General features: G+C 39.6%; 1 protein-coding gene across 50 annotated transcripts in view; it reads left to right on the forward strand.

Moving 5' to 3' along the window:
• The window catches only part of MADD (MAP kinase activating death domain), a 79,181-nt gene that overhangs the window by 18,493 nt on the left and 44,970 nt on the right, over nucleotides 1–15,718 (forward strand). For 32 of the 50 annotated variants that reach the window (XM_083456323.1, XM_083456283.1, XM_083456294.1 and 29 more), the window contains exons 3-13: nucleotides 963–1,577; nucleotides 3,115–3,418; nucleotides 3,738–3,869; nucleotides 4,910–5,023; nucleotides 5,854–5,934; nucleotides 8,604–8,660; nucleotides 10,110–10,288; nucleotides 11,777–12,012; nucleotides 12,637–12,793; nucleotides 13,425–13,528; nucleotides 15,115–15,308. In XM_083456323.1, the coding sequence (XP_083312449.1) occupies nucleotides 963–1,577; nucleotides 3,115–3,418; nucleotides 3,738–3,869; nucleotides 4,910–5,023; nucleotides 5,854–5,934; nucleotides 8,604–8,660; nucleotides 10,110–10,288; nucleotides 11,777–12,012; nucleotides 12,637–12,793; nucleotides 13,425–13,528; nucleotides 15,115–15,308 (2,173 nt within the window). The remainder of the gene's footprint in view (nucleotides 1–962; nucleotides 1,578–3,114; nucleotides 3,419–3,737; nucleotides 3,870–4,909; nucleotides 5,024–5,853; nucleotides 5,935–8,603; nucleotides 8,661–10,109; nucleotides 10,289–11,776; nucleotides 12,013–12,636; nucleotides 12,794–13,424; nucleotides 13,529–15,114; nucleotides 15,309–15,718) is intronic. The other 18 variants (XM_083456285.1, XM_083456304.1, XM_083456325.1 and 15 more) reach the window with 1 other exon arrangement.

Raw genomic sequence — 15,718 nt, forward strand, 5'->3', positions numbered from 1 at the left:
GAGCAAAAAGCAAAAGTGGGTGTGGCCTTTTAATTTTAAGTAATGAATTTTAGATGGCTTGGGTAGCATAAAAGCCCTTTGGCATCACAGGGGGGTACTTAAGGGAGCGACGAGCAAAAAATTAAAAAATAAAATAAAATTACTTTTTAATGACAGATTGTGGTGGGGGGGGGGACGGTGTTAGGGAACTACAAAAAAACCTTAGGTGGCCAGATGTAGCCCACAGGTTAGCCACCTCATACATGGAGTTGTGTTTTGGCCAGTGATGCCTAGTGAGGTGGAGTAGCTATGGGAGAGGGCATCCTACAGCTTTACCAGTGAACATCCATTGGAGGCATCTGAGGCAGTGGTGCATTCATGCAGCACTTGGTAGTGGATGGCCACAAGTGCCAGGTGTATGTATGTGGTTGTGTGTGTGTGTGTGTGTGTGTGTATGGAGAGAGAGAGAGAGAGAGAGAGATAGATAGAAATGCTAATTGAGGAGAGGGAAACAGAACACTGTTGTGCTCTTGTTTGAAAACATGTCCACCTGTGTGTACAGTCCACACAGATAATAACTGCCACTTTAGAAGATGTTATCAAGCTCCTCTGACAATTGCCACTTCTCTCTTTGTGAAGGCAGGGGCCTCCTTTTATCACTAGTCTCAACGTCCTTTCTTCTTGGTGTCAGCTTTCCCATCCAGCAAGCTGTGCAAGCAGCTACTGCCCTACCTTCACACATTGCTTTTTGATTGGGTTGAGTACCTTGGCCACCCTGTCAGAGCCTCGCCAAGCACAAATTTGCTTTCATTTGTTCTTGATGCAGATCTTACTATTCATTGCCCTAATTACATTGCAACCCAGAGTCATGGTGCTTGCAGCTCCCACTTACAGAAATAGGTCCTCTCGTATTTCCACTGTTCAAATGTGTAACCAGTGTGGCGTTTCAGTATCAAGTAATTTTGCATTTGCTTTGCTTGTAGGCAACCAAGCAGTGATAGTGTGGCACAGACACCTGAACTACTGCGCCGCTACCCATTAGAAGATCACACTGATTTTCCACTTCCTCCTGATGTAGTGTTCTTCTGCCAGCCAGAGGGATGTTTAAGTGTGCGACAGAAACGGATGAGCCTGCGAGATGATACTTCTTTTGTCTTTACACTCACTGATAAAGATTCTGGTATCACTCGCTATGGGATATGCGTCAACTTCTACCGTTCTTTCCAAAAGCGTGTGCCCAAGGAGAAGGGAGAAGGCAGTGGCAGACATCGTTCCCAAGATGGGCAAAAAGCACCCAAGTCTGGGGATGCATCCACTACCCAAGAAGAGAGGGGTAATGAGAGTTCAGAGAGCGGTGGTTCTCTGCAACCACCAAGCACAGAGTCTGCGCCAGATGTTACTCGATCACCTCGTAATAAACGTTCTGCAAAAGGCACCCACCGTTCTCGTAACAGCACCCTGACCTCACTTTGCATCATTAGTCACTATCCCTTTTTCTCTACTTTTCGTGAATGTCTGTATACCCTGAAGAAATTGGTGGACTGCTGCAGCGAGAGACTCTTGGGCAAGAAGCTTGGAATCCCTCGAGGCGTGCAGAGGTACATGAAGGGATGCAAACATCCCTTTTAATACCATATCTAGATGATGCATTTCATTTTCTATTGTGGTTTGATGAAGTGTGCTTATTTTCCAAGAAAAAGACGCAGAATCAGTGTTTTTTCATAAGGCACATAAGAGGACTTGCAGGCTGTACACAGGCCACAGAGTTAGTGCAAAGGAATAGTCACTGCAGGCATGAATGTATCATACTATGCTGTCCTTTTCCACACACACCCAACCTAGTGGTACTGCTTTCCTTACTTCTGGTAGTGTGCCAAAACTTGACACCCATTGCAGAAGATATGTACTATGTGCTTACATATTTTAGCCAGCCTAGGATGTCATATACCTCTTAGTGGACCAGGTTCCCAGTTTGCATTTGTGCCTTAAGTTGAACCAATAATGTCTGTAATCAGCTCAGTTTTGTAGTTGTTCCCTATGTTCTAGTTACTTTGTGGTTTTGAAAGTGACTACTTCCCCTGCTCTTACATCTGCTTGGTTGGATCAGCTTCAGTTGGTTTGGTAGGCTCTGCTGGGAGCATTGCTGCTTTGTCTCATGTTCTGTGCACAAATATATCATGAAAAGAGAACTAGGTACATGTAGTTGTAGCATTCTAATACAAAACTACACAGGAAAGCAAATTTGTGATTCCTTTTTTAAAAAACAATTTCTGTTCTCGGTAACTCTACAGCCCCTCATTTCATGCTGTTAAAACTGCTAGAGCCTTCTAAAAATATACATTATAGATTGACTATATGTGTGATACAGTGGAGGAATTATTTGCTATATAAAACCCTTTAAATATCTTTGGGGACTAGCAACCTGACTGATCTGTCTTGCACAACAGTATAACAATTCCTGGGGTACTTGTTTGGAGTCAAAGAAACATCTGATTTATTTGGAGTTTGATTGCTTTCTTATCTTACAATATAATATAATATAATATAATATAATATAATATAATATAATATAATATAATATAATATAATATAATATAATATAATATAATATAATAAAAATGTAAGAATGTCATCATTCTGCAGTTTACTTGGTGGGTAACAGGTGGTTTTATAGTGTGACAAGAAGTGTTGGGTTGGCAGTTCAGGAAAGCTGTGGAGAGACATCCACTGCAAGGTTTGGCAGCCCAAAGCTCTGTAAGGGAGACAGTGGGCGACTTTGGCAAGCATGGGTAGATGGGATTGTCGAGCAAACTGAGCAGGGCTATAGTCTCTAGTAGTGATATAAGTGCAAAGATAGATCCATACATTGCAAGGAATTTTATACTTCCAACAAGATGCAGTTAAGTCTCTGCCATACTTCTTTTCACCTAGGTCTGCGTTGTACAATAGCTTAAAGGTTTTACTACAGTCAAATGGTATATCTATTTTGTTAACAAAATAAAATAATAGGACATGCGTATACTCCCTAGTCTGACTTCTTATGGAAGAATTCACACAGCCTGAGTATTTTGGCAGGTTTCTCAGTAGAACTACCAAGTATATGTGTTTGGGGTTAATCTTGTTGCTTTTACACAGGGACACAATATGGCGGATTTTCACAGGTTCACTTCTAGTGGAGGAGAAATCCAGTGCATTGCTACATGATTTGCGTGAAATTGAGGCGTGGATTTACCGGCTGCTTCGCTCACCTGTGCCTGTTGCTGGCCAGAAGCGCGTGGATGTGGAAGTCTTACCCCATGAATTGCAGCCAGCCTTGACGTTTGCCCTTCCTGACCCATCCCGCTTCTCTCTGGTGGATTTCCCCCTGCATCTGCCCTTGGAGCTCTTAGGTGTGGATGCATGTTTGCAGGTGCTATCCTGCATTCTTCTGGAACATAAGGTAAGAGGGACATGTGTCAATATACTTGTAGACATCTCAGACGTAGAGGCTGCATTGTCTGTTCCTCAACATTTCAACAGAAACTTAACAAAGACCATGTGAAAGGATGAATGTATGTTTTTATCACAATGTTCAATTTTGTATTAACAGAAGCAATAACGATTCTGAGGCTTCTGCATGAAATAGTAGTTGATTAGGGAAAACTTTTTGCAGTATTAGAATACATATCATATGAAGGCCCATTGGAAGAAGTCTAAGAGGTTATTATCATGAGAAAATCATTATGTGGATGTATTGACAAGAGTTTCCTTGGTTGCAGGTGGTGTTGCAGTCCCGGGACTATAATGCGCTCTCTATGTCTGTCATGGCATTTGTGGCTATGATCTACCCACTGGAGTACATGTTCCCAGTGATTCCACTCCTTCCTACCTGTATGGCTTCTGCAGAGCAGGTATGCCATCGTTTCAGTGACGGATGTACTGCTGTGACACTGCTGAAACCTTTTATCAGGAGAACAGTCAAATTCTTGCTGGGTTTTGTCCTGTCTAAATTAAAATGCATATTTTTCAATGTGCCTGGCAACAACTGAGATGCTCCTACAAATCACAGTGAAGCTTAATGATAGGAATAGAAATGGCAGACAGTGTAGAAAAGAGCAAACTTTACTTTGAGATGTTCCATATTATATCTGTGGTTATATGCTATATTTCCCCCCAAAGCTGTTGATAGCATATAGGCAATTTGGTCCACAGTTACTTTAGAAGATTGAAGGGTCATGTTACTCCTGCAGGAAACCTGTGATTCAAGAAGTGTAGTTCCTGTAAGAGCCAATAATTGTAAAACAGGGGAAACATTACTTGCTGCTGTTAAAGCTTTAGGCTTATTCTTTTATCGCCTTTTACAAGAATGTAGAATGTTTGTAAAGGACATATTTCTTAGCAAGGTCTATTTTGTCAAATATTTTCTTTTGCTGCTCTCCACAAAACTTCTTATTTCCCCTGCAGTTTTTTTGTGCTGTTCCAAACACAGTATCATTTTGATTGCCATTTTTACCACAGGCTGTCTTTCCAAGTACCAGTTTTCTTCCATTTATAATCTGGTCCTTTGATGAAAAGCTCCTTTTCTATCTGTTCAAGGAGGCCTTCCCAAATTTAGATGTTTTCTCAGCTTCTGCTGTCCTCAGTGTTTGATAAATTCTTTTAAAAATACTTATTTATGTGAATATATTGCTCTTACATGCACAGTGGTCTCCTATCCAGATTACTATTCAGATGTGTACCTGTTTTATCTCAGTAATGCTATAGCATCTATTGTTTTCACAGTAATTTACTGAGCCCAAAGTTTAATGAATTCTTGTAGCAACATTTGCTTATGCTTTTAAGTGTTGTCATCTCTCCAGTAGTTTGCTTTTAGTGATTGTGGGTGGATTGTTAGCAGAAAAGCTGTAAGGATTCAGATTTTTTCCTTATTAATATTTTCTGCCTGCTACAGCTGCTTCTGGCCCCAACACCCTATATCATTGGAGTCCCAGCCAGCTTCTTTCTTTACAAACTAGACTTTAAAATGCCAGATGATGTATGGCTAGTTGATCTGGATACTAATAAGGTAGGTAACTCCTATTCATAAAACAGCATTTATATATAATTCCTCTTGATGGGGACTGTGTGGGTGTTATGATTTTATTTCCTAATCCCACCTCCTTCTCTTAATTAACACAAAATAGATGTTGCCTTGTTTCTTTATGTATTAAAGGGTTTTAACAGCTGTTCGTTTTTTAAGCTGCAGATTTGCTTGAAGTTGTTTTGTAATAACCTACTGAAATGGTTCTGGTTAGGCTTTTAAGTCACTGTCCTTTGTAACTGTTTGATTACTGATTTTTAATATATTTTATATTGTGTTATGTAGGCCGCATTGGAAATGCAAGACCCTAAAAGACAGCTTTAAAACACATTTATAATTTAGCAAATACACATTTTGGATAGCCACACCCATACAGCCTTTGTTAAACGTTTCTTGATGTGCAAAACAAATCAAAATATGTTTATTGGTTTAATATATTTATAGGCCTTTTATGTTAAAACAATATTTTAAAGAACAATTTAAAATTATAATTAAATGGTGATTGTTTCTGACACTTAAAAGAATTATTTCATTGAAAGGGCAAGGAAATATTTTCTAAAACAATTGTTACCAAGGAGCAAAGTGACATAATTAGGTCACATTTTAATTTGTTGACAGATTAGAAAACCAAATCATCTGCTTGGCAGTTCTGAATTCATCTTAGAGCACAGCCAATAATGCATAAGCAATAGGAAAAATTAAATCCATTTCAAGGTTCCTGCCCCTATTTCTGTCTTGTTTACAAGAAGTCATAAAAGACTGTCCACTCCAAGAGTTTTTGTAAATGCAATTTTCTCTATAAATTTTTATTCCAGGTGATTGTTCCTACAAATGCTGAGTCATTACCTGTTTTGCCAGAACCAGAATCTTTAGAATTGAAAAAGCACTTAAAGCAGGTATGTAAGGATTCTAGTGAATGTGCCTGGGATAATTTCCACTATTGGTATATTAGATAACTAAGGATGCTGTGACAGTTTGCAGCATCATAATGGGACAACTTATTACTAAAGTTCAGACTCAAAGTGGACTCTCTAATGTAAATATGACTATTTCAACTTCTATGAAGAAACATTTCTAAATTAGGAGAAATGTGGTTAAAGAGAGTTATTTCAGGTAGCTGATAGTGGGTACATTAGTGATACTTCATTCAATGCAGGAAATTATGCTGTCCAAAATGGGGCTTCTGTAGCTCTGTGCCATGAATAAAAAAATATCCTTGCAATGGCTCCTTTGGAACACAGTCAGTCTTGGTTAGAGGATGACTAGGGAAAGCCGGTGTGTGTTTAGATGCAGATTCTGTCCAATTATACTATTGAACAAAGGTCCAATAAGTATCCTTTCCCTTGAGGAGACACTTTGCCCCCCCCCCCCCAGTTCTTTCTCTTTTAAGTGGCACAAAGTAGAAGTTGTAGTCTTGTTTTCAAAGCACATTGTAAATTTCCCCTAATAACAAAAAATTGCCTCTCTATATTCTTTTAGGTTCACTTATTTTTTCATTTGACTTGGCTTGTGAAACTGCAGGACCTGCCATTTACATTTTTCAGCTGTTTTTCTTGAACAATAATCTTCTCGTGGCATGCTATTTACAATTTGATCCAAAGCCTTTCTTACTTTTCTGTCCTCTGTTTCTGTTTCTACTTTAGAGAAGCTTACGTAAAAATGCCTAGGAGCCTCTAGAGATAAAAAAAGTAAGAAAGGCTTTGGATCAGATTTGTAAATAGCTAATAGCCTTAACCAGTGCTTTTTTTCCTTAAAAAAATATTTAGGGGTGCTCTCATTTTCCTACTTATATTGAAATTCTGCCCCTCAATGAGGCGAAACTTAGATTCACAAAATGAAAGCAAGCTTCAGACTTGTGGTCTCTCCTCTGGTGTGACTTTCAGGTGGAAAACTGAAGGTTCTGCTTCTGTTGTAGATCCACCAGAGTTTAGTGGGTTGTCCAATCCCTAAACTATGGTTCATTGTAACTACAATTAATTGAAACAAGCCAGCTTCCTAAACCGGTATGAATTTGGCTTGTTTCAGCTGATCATAGTTAAAATGAGCTACACATTCTCCAGGTTTGAATGGCACAATAAGCCGCAGTTAATCTAACATGGAAGTGAAAGCTTCTGAACTCCTTGAAGCCCTGACAAAAGGAAAAGGGGGAACATGTGAGTCTAACACTGAACTATGATTTAGTGTTACATCCAAACCAGGTCACTTTGTTATGTTTTGGGATCCTGGGTGAGATGCAACTAATCGGTTCTGTCAGCAGAAGCCCTGTGCAAGGACCTCTGCTTGCACAACAGGGCTTCCCCCAGTTGGCTCTGAGGGATTGGGAGACACCCCCCGCCCCGAAAAAAAACCACCAGTGTGTTTTCATATGAGCATTTTGCTGTGGTCATGAAACATTGAAATAAGCAGGTGTTATTACTGTGTATTGTTAACTCATTTTCGTGTATTTGAAGCTGTGGTAGGCTGTGGTTTATCTCATCCTTAATCAACCCCCATTTAAAACCTGTGGTATTGTAAGATAATCATACATATCAGAGCTTCATGGCATATTGTGCACTACATAAAACGCTTCATCATTACATTTAAAACCATCTAAACCAGTACTTAATATCTACAAACAAATCTGCTTCCCGCATGATACACCCTTTAGAATCTCTGGGCTTTGAGTTGTCTTGTCTTCCCCTTTCTTAATCATCATTTTCTCCATTTTCATATTGCTGCCTATGAGGCCCATATTTGTTCTCTTTCTCTAATCCTGTGAAGCTATTTATTGGTTTTAGTCAGATTGAATGAGTCTGTCAAAATAGGTTTTATGATTTCATTTCTGTTCTTTCCCCCACACCTCCTTGCATGCTGCATGCAGTATTTAAAGGTAAAGTGTTAAGAGTAGCAATACAAAAGCTGCTGTTTCTGGCTCCCATAGAAGAGCAGAACTACACATTTAACCGTTTGTGATTTCCTGTGTAACCTGTTGCAGTGAACAGTCATTGACCCTTCCAGTAGAATCCCCAGCCTCTCTATCAGAATCTGTTTGCTTTTCTCTCTCCACAGTTTAGGGGCTATTCAGCAAAACTCCCACACATTTGAGTAGTGTGAAGTGAATTAACAAAAGAATAACAACCATTCCTTTCATTCTATGATGCAAGACACAAAACCTTATTCTCCACAGGGTAAAGCAAAGGAAATGTGGGTGACATCGTGAAGGTGACAAAACATAGTTATGGTAGTGGGAAATATTGGCGCAACAGTATTATGCATGTATAAATACTTAACAAATATATACGGGCTTATTATTGCCCTTTCAGATCAGTGTCATTATAAATATTTCTATTGAAAACAGCTGGCTAGTAGTCCGTTTAAAAAAAGTGTATGCAAGCAGATGTGTGGGGTGAAAGCAGTCTGGCCTTGCTCAGGAACTGTGACTGTTTATGATCCCTTTTTATTTCCTTTCTCATCTGTGGTATTAGTAGTAATAGTTTTTTCTCCATCTGTCTCTCTGTGATCATGTGTTCGTCTTGCCTCTGATTGTCCGCTGGTGTTGTCATGTGATCTTCCATCTTGCCTCCAGTGTCTGGTTAGCATGACTGCAATCACTCAGAAACAGCTGCTCACGCCTGACAAAAAGGTGTCTTTATTTTACTCTTTTCTGCCTGAAGTTTCCATTGGATTATTTTTTAACCTGTTTTGATTTATTTGCTTTGGGGGTGGGGTGGGGAAATGAACTTTACAGAAGGACAAGGAGGTTGAGAGAGAGAGGCAGACATTGAGAAAAACGGGGAGGATTAGGTAAAAAAAAAAAAAAAAAAAGGTAAGGTAAAGGACCCCTGGATAGTTAAGTCCAGTCAAAGGCAACTATGGAATGTGGCACTCATCTCACTTTTCAGGCCGAGGGGAAAGGCAGAAGGTTTGTAGGATAGCCACAACTGTTAGGAAGTGGAGGACAAGGCAAAATTAGATTGATGAGATTGTGTACTACATGCAGAAGTGAAAACTTTAACTCTTATATGCTTCATGTTCTGGGTGATGTTGTCAGAGCATGAGTTGTTAGTTCTGTGAAAATACTAGCTTTGCCATGTGAGCTGAGGAAGACTGTAGAGTTTAAAACAGTGCACTGTTCTAGAAATCTGAGCTTCCCTGACTAGCAGTTATGAGAAAGGGCACAGTGAACCTGCACCTTTATTTGGATTGAAAAGATAGTTTTGAAATTGATGGAGTTGGGATCTCAGTGCAGAGAATAATACTGAGTGGATTGTTATGAAGGGTGGCATACACATATCTTAAATAAATAAATAAAATTATCACAGGGTGGTTTACAATGCAATTAAAAATCCCAAAAAAGTAATAAAATATGCACGAAGGCATTAATCATTAAAAAACAGCAGTGGAAATTTGTAAAACAACTAGTACTTAACAAATGTGAAATTATTAATATACCTTGGGGCATAACCCTGTGCCTACAGGATAACAAAGTGAACTCCAGGTGCCTTCTTTCAGGAAAGGTGTTTTACAATTGGAATACTACAGGTGGAAAAAAGTCCTTTTTTGTGCCACCATCTGCCTTATCTCTGGTGTTTGGGGTACTCTGTGGAGTGCCTCAGTTTATTAATTTTTAACACACCCATCCTCTGGTTTTATACAGTTGAGCTACTGAAAGGGTGGATTTCACCTCCCTCATGTTAGTTTCCAGTATATTTAGGGGGGGGGGTTATTTATAAATCTTGTTTTACTCACCTGCCCTCCTCCCAATACTAGTTAGCCTGGGGGGTTTTAAGTTGCTTTGGGTTGCTTTGGGCAAGATAAAGTGACTAAATTAGTCAACCAATAAGTCATTAGATTTACCATTCAGCATTCTAAATTTGTTATGTAAAATGGTTGTAAGGTCCTCTCTTTTTCTGTGCTTGGAGCAGTCAAAGGTTAGTCAAAGAGTGCTTAAAAGTTTACTGATCTGCTGAAAGAGGTGTATTTTGATTCTGGGGAACTAGAACATTGCACTTGGGTTGTGTTTGTCCATGAGTTTAAGCAGTTTTGACAATGCCGTTCTTATTTATTACCCTTGTGACCTATTGCCCTTCAGGCTTTGGCTAGCATGAGCTTGAATACCCAGCCTATTCTTAACCTAGAGAAGTTTCATGAAAGCCAGGAGATCCCACTGCTTACGGGGAAACCTCAGAATGACATGCAGTCCACACCTTCTACAGAGTTCAACCCCCTGATCTATGGAAATGATGTAGACTCTGTGGATGTGGCCACTCGGTGAGTCTGAGCAATGTATTTTTGTTAAATTTCCAAATACACTGGAAGGTCTGCTGCTCTGTCCTGCAGAAATGTTAGCTGTGGCCTTCCAGTAAAAAAGCAAATGCTTTTTCATTGTCTTTTTCATGAACATTTATTGTTATAAACTAGAACACACTCTGTGTGAGCTACCATCAGTTTTTAACAATATTTTCTACTGCTTAGGCTGCATAAGACTAGAGGATGAGATTCTCTGTGTATATACGGATTCCACACAGTCCATTACAGGGGCCAGCCAGTGTGATGCCCTCCAGATATATTTTGGACAGCAACTAACATTGGCCCAAGTCCAGCACGATCAGTGGGTCATGGATTATGAAAGTTGTGGTTTATGCCATTTGGAGAGCATCCTGTTGGCTATTCGTAGTCTTTTGTTTTGAGATATATATTCTGTTAAATCTGACTATGTTTTCTAATTGAAATTTTAAAATAGAAAAAAAATGTAGAGGTAACCATTGAGTAGGTTCATACAGAGTTCTATAGCTCATTGTCCTCTGTAATCTGATGACAAGCAGCTCCATTTCTCCTTTTCATCTTCTACAGGCGAGACAGTGAATGTACTGAGTCACTGTTAGGTTGTAGTACTGTATGATCAAATCTTCTGTGGGGGTTCCGTTCCAGAAATGACATGTACATGGAATGATGCATATACACTTGGAACCACACCTGTGTGCTTGCCTTTCTTTTCAAGGAAGGCAGAGAGCTTTCCTTGGGCTCTGGGATGCTCCCGTGACATCTTGTGGGACCATCCGAGTTTCCACAAGATCTCTCAAGAGTGTTCCAGAGCACCTAGCAGGTTTGAGAGCTTAAAAGTTCTTTCCATGTTGGGAAAACCCAAAGCAAAAGAAGATTCTAAACTCTCTGCCTTGTGAGCAATCAATTTGTGGGATTTCAACCAGCCAGATTTCAACTGTGTGAAGTTGAAACATAATCCAACAAGACTGAGATACGGTTAGTGGATGGTTCCTCTATCCAGCTTCAATGTCCAGCCTGCTCTAGAAGGGGTCACACTACCTCTGAAAGGTAGTTTGGGACTTCACCTGGTTCCATTACTGCTGCCACTTGAGACTTTGGTGGTGTGGAGTGCCTTCCATTGGCTTAGGCTGTTTGGCCCAACTACAGTAAAAGAGATTATTTGACTTCAGAGTTGATAATTGAACTCAGTATCATCTTTGTACCCTAGGCTTGCTGCAAAGAAAGTGAGAATAGAAGCCAAATATATTTTTCTTTGGTCACAGCACAATAGGGGCACTGGTGTTTCTTTTATTTCCATAGGGCATATTTTGTCTTGAGGCCGCAGTTGATGTTAGCTATGAATGGGTGAACTTATTCTGCTGTTCTTCCCTTACTAGAGGCAAATGTAGAATTTGCTTTTCATGATATGTGAATGTACTGTGTCCTTCAGATTTGTCATGTTGAATATATTACCAACCTATTGGATTTTTTTAGGGTTGCCATGGTGAGATTCTTCAATTCACCAAATGTTTTACAAGGATTCCTGATGCATACTCGCACACTTCGCCTCTTCCCCCGGCCAGTGGTTGCATTTCAGGCCAATTCGTTCTTAGCCTCAAGACCAAAACAGACACCTTTTGCAGATAAATTGTCGAAGACACAGGCAGTGGAATACTTTGGGGAATGGTCACTCAACCCAACTAATTATGCTTTCCAAAGAATCCACAACAGTAAGTCTTGGCCTTGTGTTTACTGCTACCTCTTGATTAATGCTGAATCTTCCAGTACAAAAGTAGTGTCAGGAAATAGTGTCTCCTGCATCCTATCTGACCATCTTGGCTGTGAGACATGGAAAACTTACCCCTTGCCTTGCAGGCCTTTTTTCACCTGACATAGAAGGGTAGGGCCCTAACTGACTCCAGCTACAAAAAGCTGAGGCTGCTGAACTGATTCTTGGGCTGGGGACTATTGCTGTTTTTTGTATCTTAATTCAGATGTGTGGAATTGTTGTAGTTTATATTTGGTTGTGTATTTTTTATTGTTTTATTTATTGCTCATGACTACTTTTGTTGTGTTGTAGTTATGCATTTTTTCATGCTGTAAGCCACCTTGAGCATGGTTTGAACTGTGGAAAGTTGGCATACAAATAAAATTATGTATGTATCTGTTCTATGGAGGGACAGCTCTACATTCAGTTTAATTTCAAACCCCATTAAGCAAATATCTTTCTATGGACTGATGTTTTGCCTACCATTTACAATATAATTTCTGTAGGGCAGCTGCAGCCTCACTTGATTGAGACTTTGGGGGATGACATCATGGAAATAACTTCATTTTTCTTACTATTTCTACAGACATGTTTGACCCAGCTCTGATTGGTGATAAGCCAAAGTGGTATGCTCATCAGTTGCAGCCAATTCATTACCGTGTCTATGACAGCAATTCTCAACTAGCTGAAGCACTGAGTGTCCCAATAGAGAGAGAAACAGATTCTGAACCTACTGATGATAGGTTAGTGGGGAGAGCAACTTTATGTAGCTGGTTCTAAGTGGCCTTTGTCTTTCTGGTTTTTTATCCATTTTCCCCTGAAAAATTTCAGTACTTCTTCCAGCACTGGTTTCCAAAGCAGTTTAACGGATAATCTGACAATTACATTAACAATGCAAGATAAAACAATGCAAGATAAAAAAATTACAGTCAAATCAGAAGTTCAGGGTATCATAAAATCCCAATCTAAAGATTCTGAAAAGCATTTTTAAAAGACTGGCAGAAAAAAAAGGGTTTGGCTAGTGCTGAAAAGATAAAGTGCTGCTGCAGTATGCTACTCGAAACACCTCCTTATTAACCTTCCATCTTCTGCACCCTTTAAAAATGCTTCTGGTAAAGTAAAAATCAGTTGTCCCCTTTCTTTTTAAAAATGGTATTTCCAAACACAGAGCTATACAGTATATATGATGACCTACTACTTAAGAGAAGCTGTTCATTTAACAAAACCTATGCCACCATAGCCTTGTAGTATAAAATATTCCATTTAGTTGCTTCTTTTTCTATTGCTGGTCTGTTCTCATTCTCTATTGCTTTATATTTTTCTTTCCTTTTTTGCCACTTCTAATTCTTTCTCACCCTTTCCCCCTTAAAATAGTGGCAGTGACAGTGTGGATTATGATGACTCCAGCTCTTCGTATTCATCCCTTGGTGATTTTGTTAGTGAAATGATGAAGTGTGACATCAACGGTGACACTCCAAGTGAGTAACTTTGAGTTGATAATTTAATTAACTCTACGTGCATGCTTTGGTCTGATTTAATTGCTTTGAGAGAGAAAGAACCTAAGCTAATTGTGAATGACTTGGGAAGATATCTTGTGTTTAGGTAAACAGGTATATTTACTTTTAACATCTTGTGCCACCCAGCCTAAAGTTTTACTGTTTACTATAATCATATCACTCTTGAAGACTGTAGAAGAGAGTATTCAGTACAGTATAGGTAAAAGCTGATTGGCTGCTTTTTTTGGTTAAATATACATTTTCTTACCTGGTCAGGGATCTTCAGTTGTGACTAGAATTTCAATCAGTTTATTTCAGTCATAGACCAGCAGCGTTGTGACTAGAATGTCATTTGCAGCTAGAATGGGCTTTTTCAGCGGTGGCTCTCTGCTTTTGGTATGCTCTCTTCAAGTAGACTCATCTGGCATCTTCGTTACATATCTTTAGGCACCAGGCAAAAACATTCCTCTTCTCCCAGGCTTTTGGCTAATTTTACAATCTATGGCCTTTTAAACAGTGGAGTGCTTGTGGTATTGTTTTTGTTTGTTACTATGTTATGCATTTTTGTGTTTTTATATTGTAAACAGCTTTGTGACAGGCAGTGTGAAGGGCAGTATAGAAATATTTTTTTAAAGCCATACTGGAGAAAATCTGGCTTTTGTTTTATTGAGGTTTCTGGTCAGTACTTACATTGTAAATGTCATATTTTCTCATAAAGTAAATGAACTTGGACACTAATTCCCTTTATTTTTTACATTTTAAAGCCAGAGTGGTTGACTCCTGACCCAGGCACATGATGATGTGGTCCCCAAGCATTTTTTCCTGTCCCCCAACTCAGACCCCACTAGTTTTTTGCAAGGGTGGCAAAAAAAGTAGAACATAGTGCTGAGATGCCCTGTGGCCACTTGCCCCAATGTGGATGCAAATAGCTCCCTTTCACACTCATCAGATCAATCATATGATAAGCAAGGAGAGCCTGTGTATGAGAGTTTAGGTAGCCACATCCACATCTGGCCGCTTTTACCATTGGCAGATGGCCCCTAGAGAGTTGGACAAGGGTGAATGCTGCCCACAGGCAAAAAAAAATAATAGCTAGCTACCCCTATAGAAAAGAATTATAAAGCTACATTTTGAATAGCTTGCATATTTTGCTGTTTAGAGTTAGATTTTGATCCAGTTTTCAAATGGCAAATTAGCAAATATGAAAGTTCCCAGCTGCTCCCCACCACTGGTCCTACTGCCACCTTGATTTGTAGGCTAAGTCATGGTTTGGCAAAGAGTTACGCCTTATCTGGGACCATGGCTTTTCTTGCTCCAGACAAACCACAACCTGTAATTAAAGTTTGGTATTGGTCTACTGCTCATGGTTTGTCTGAAGGAGACGAACCATGAGCCTAGATTCAGACGTAATGTTAAGCCGTACCATCACTTAGCCTAGGCAGCATGGCGGCAGCAGGATTAGGGAGGAGCACATGCTAAGCCATGGTTTGCCTTAGTGTTACATGCAGACTGGGCCTTTGTGATTTTTGTTGACCCTATGAACTTATGTGTATAATATCTATTTACAGATGTGGATCCTCTAACCCATGCAGCTCTGGGTGATGCAAGTGAAGTGGAATTTGATGACTTCCAGGAGTACTCGGGTGATATGGATGAACAAGCCCCTGATAGTGAAAACTCCCAAGACAACAATCAGCCTCGGTCAAGTTCAAGCACTACAGCCAGCAGCAGCCCCAGCACTGTCATCCATGGAGTGAATCATGTGGGTAATGGGGCTTATTGTATAAGTAAGGGAGGCAAGAGATACAGGAATGATAGGAAGGACCCTCATTGGAGTTTTACTACTTTGGTCTTCATCAAAGGCTGGATTTGTTTGGGGCATTTGTTCCCTCATGAACCACTTCTTATCAGCCTGAGGCAAAGACTGAGGCATAAAGCTCCTTGAAGCTTTGGGATGCAAAGGATTTCTTAGCTGCTTTGGACTTCTTTTTGGAAGATACATGGAGAATAAATAATTAAAAAAACTTGTCATTTTGTGTTCTTAATATTTATTGGTATGCACATAATATTTATTGATATGCACATCACAGTAAACCATGGTTATTAGTTTACAATGAATGGACCTCTCTGGGCTCTTTTGTTCTCTCTGCTAGTACATGGAGGAAACAAACT

Source organism: Podarcis tiliguerta (genome assembly GCF_965153285.1).
Source record: "Podarcis tiliguerta genome assembly, chromosome: 1".
NCBI classification, from domain to species: Eukaryota; Metazoa; Chordata; class Lepidosauria; order Squamata; family Lacertidae; genus Podarcis; species Podarcis tiliguerta.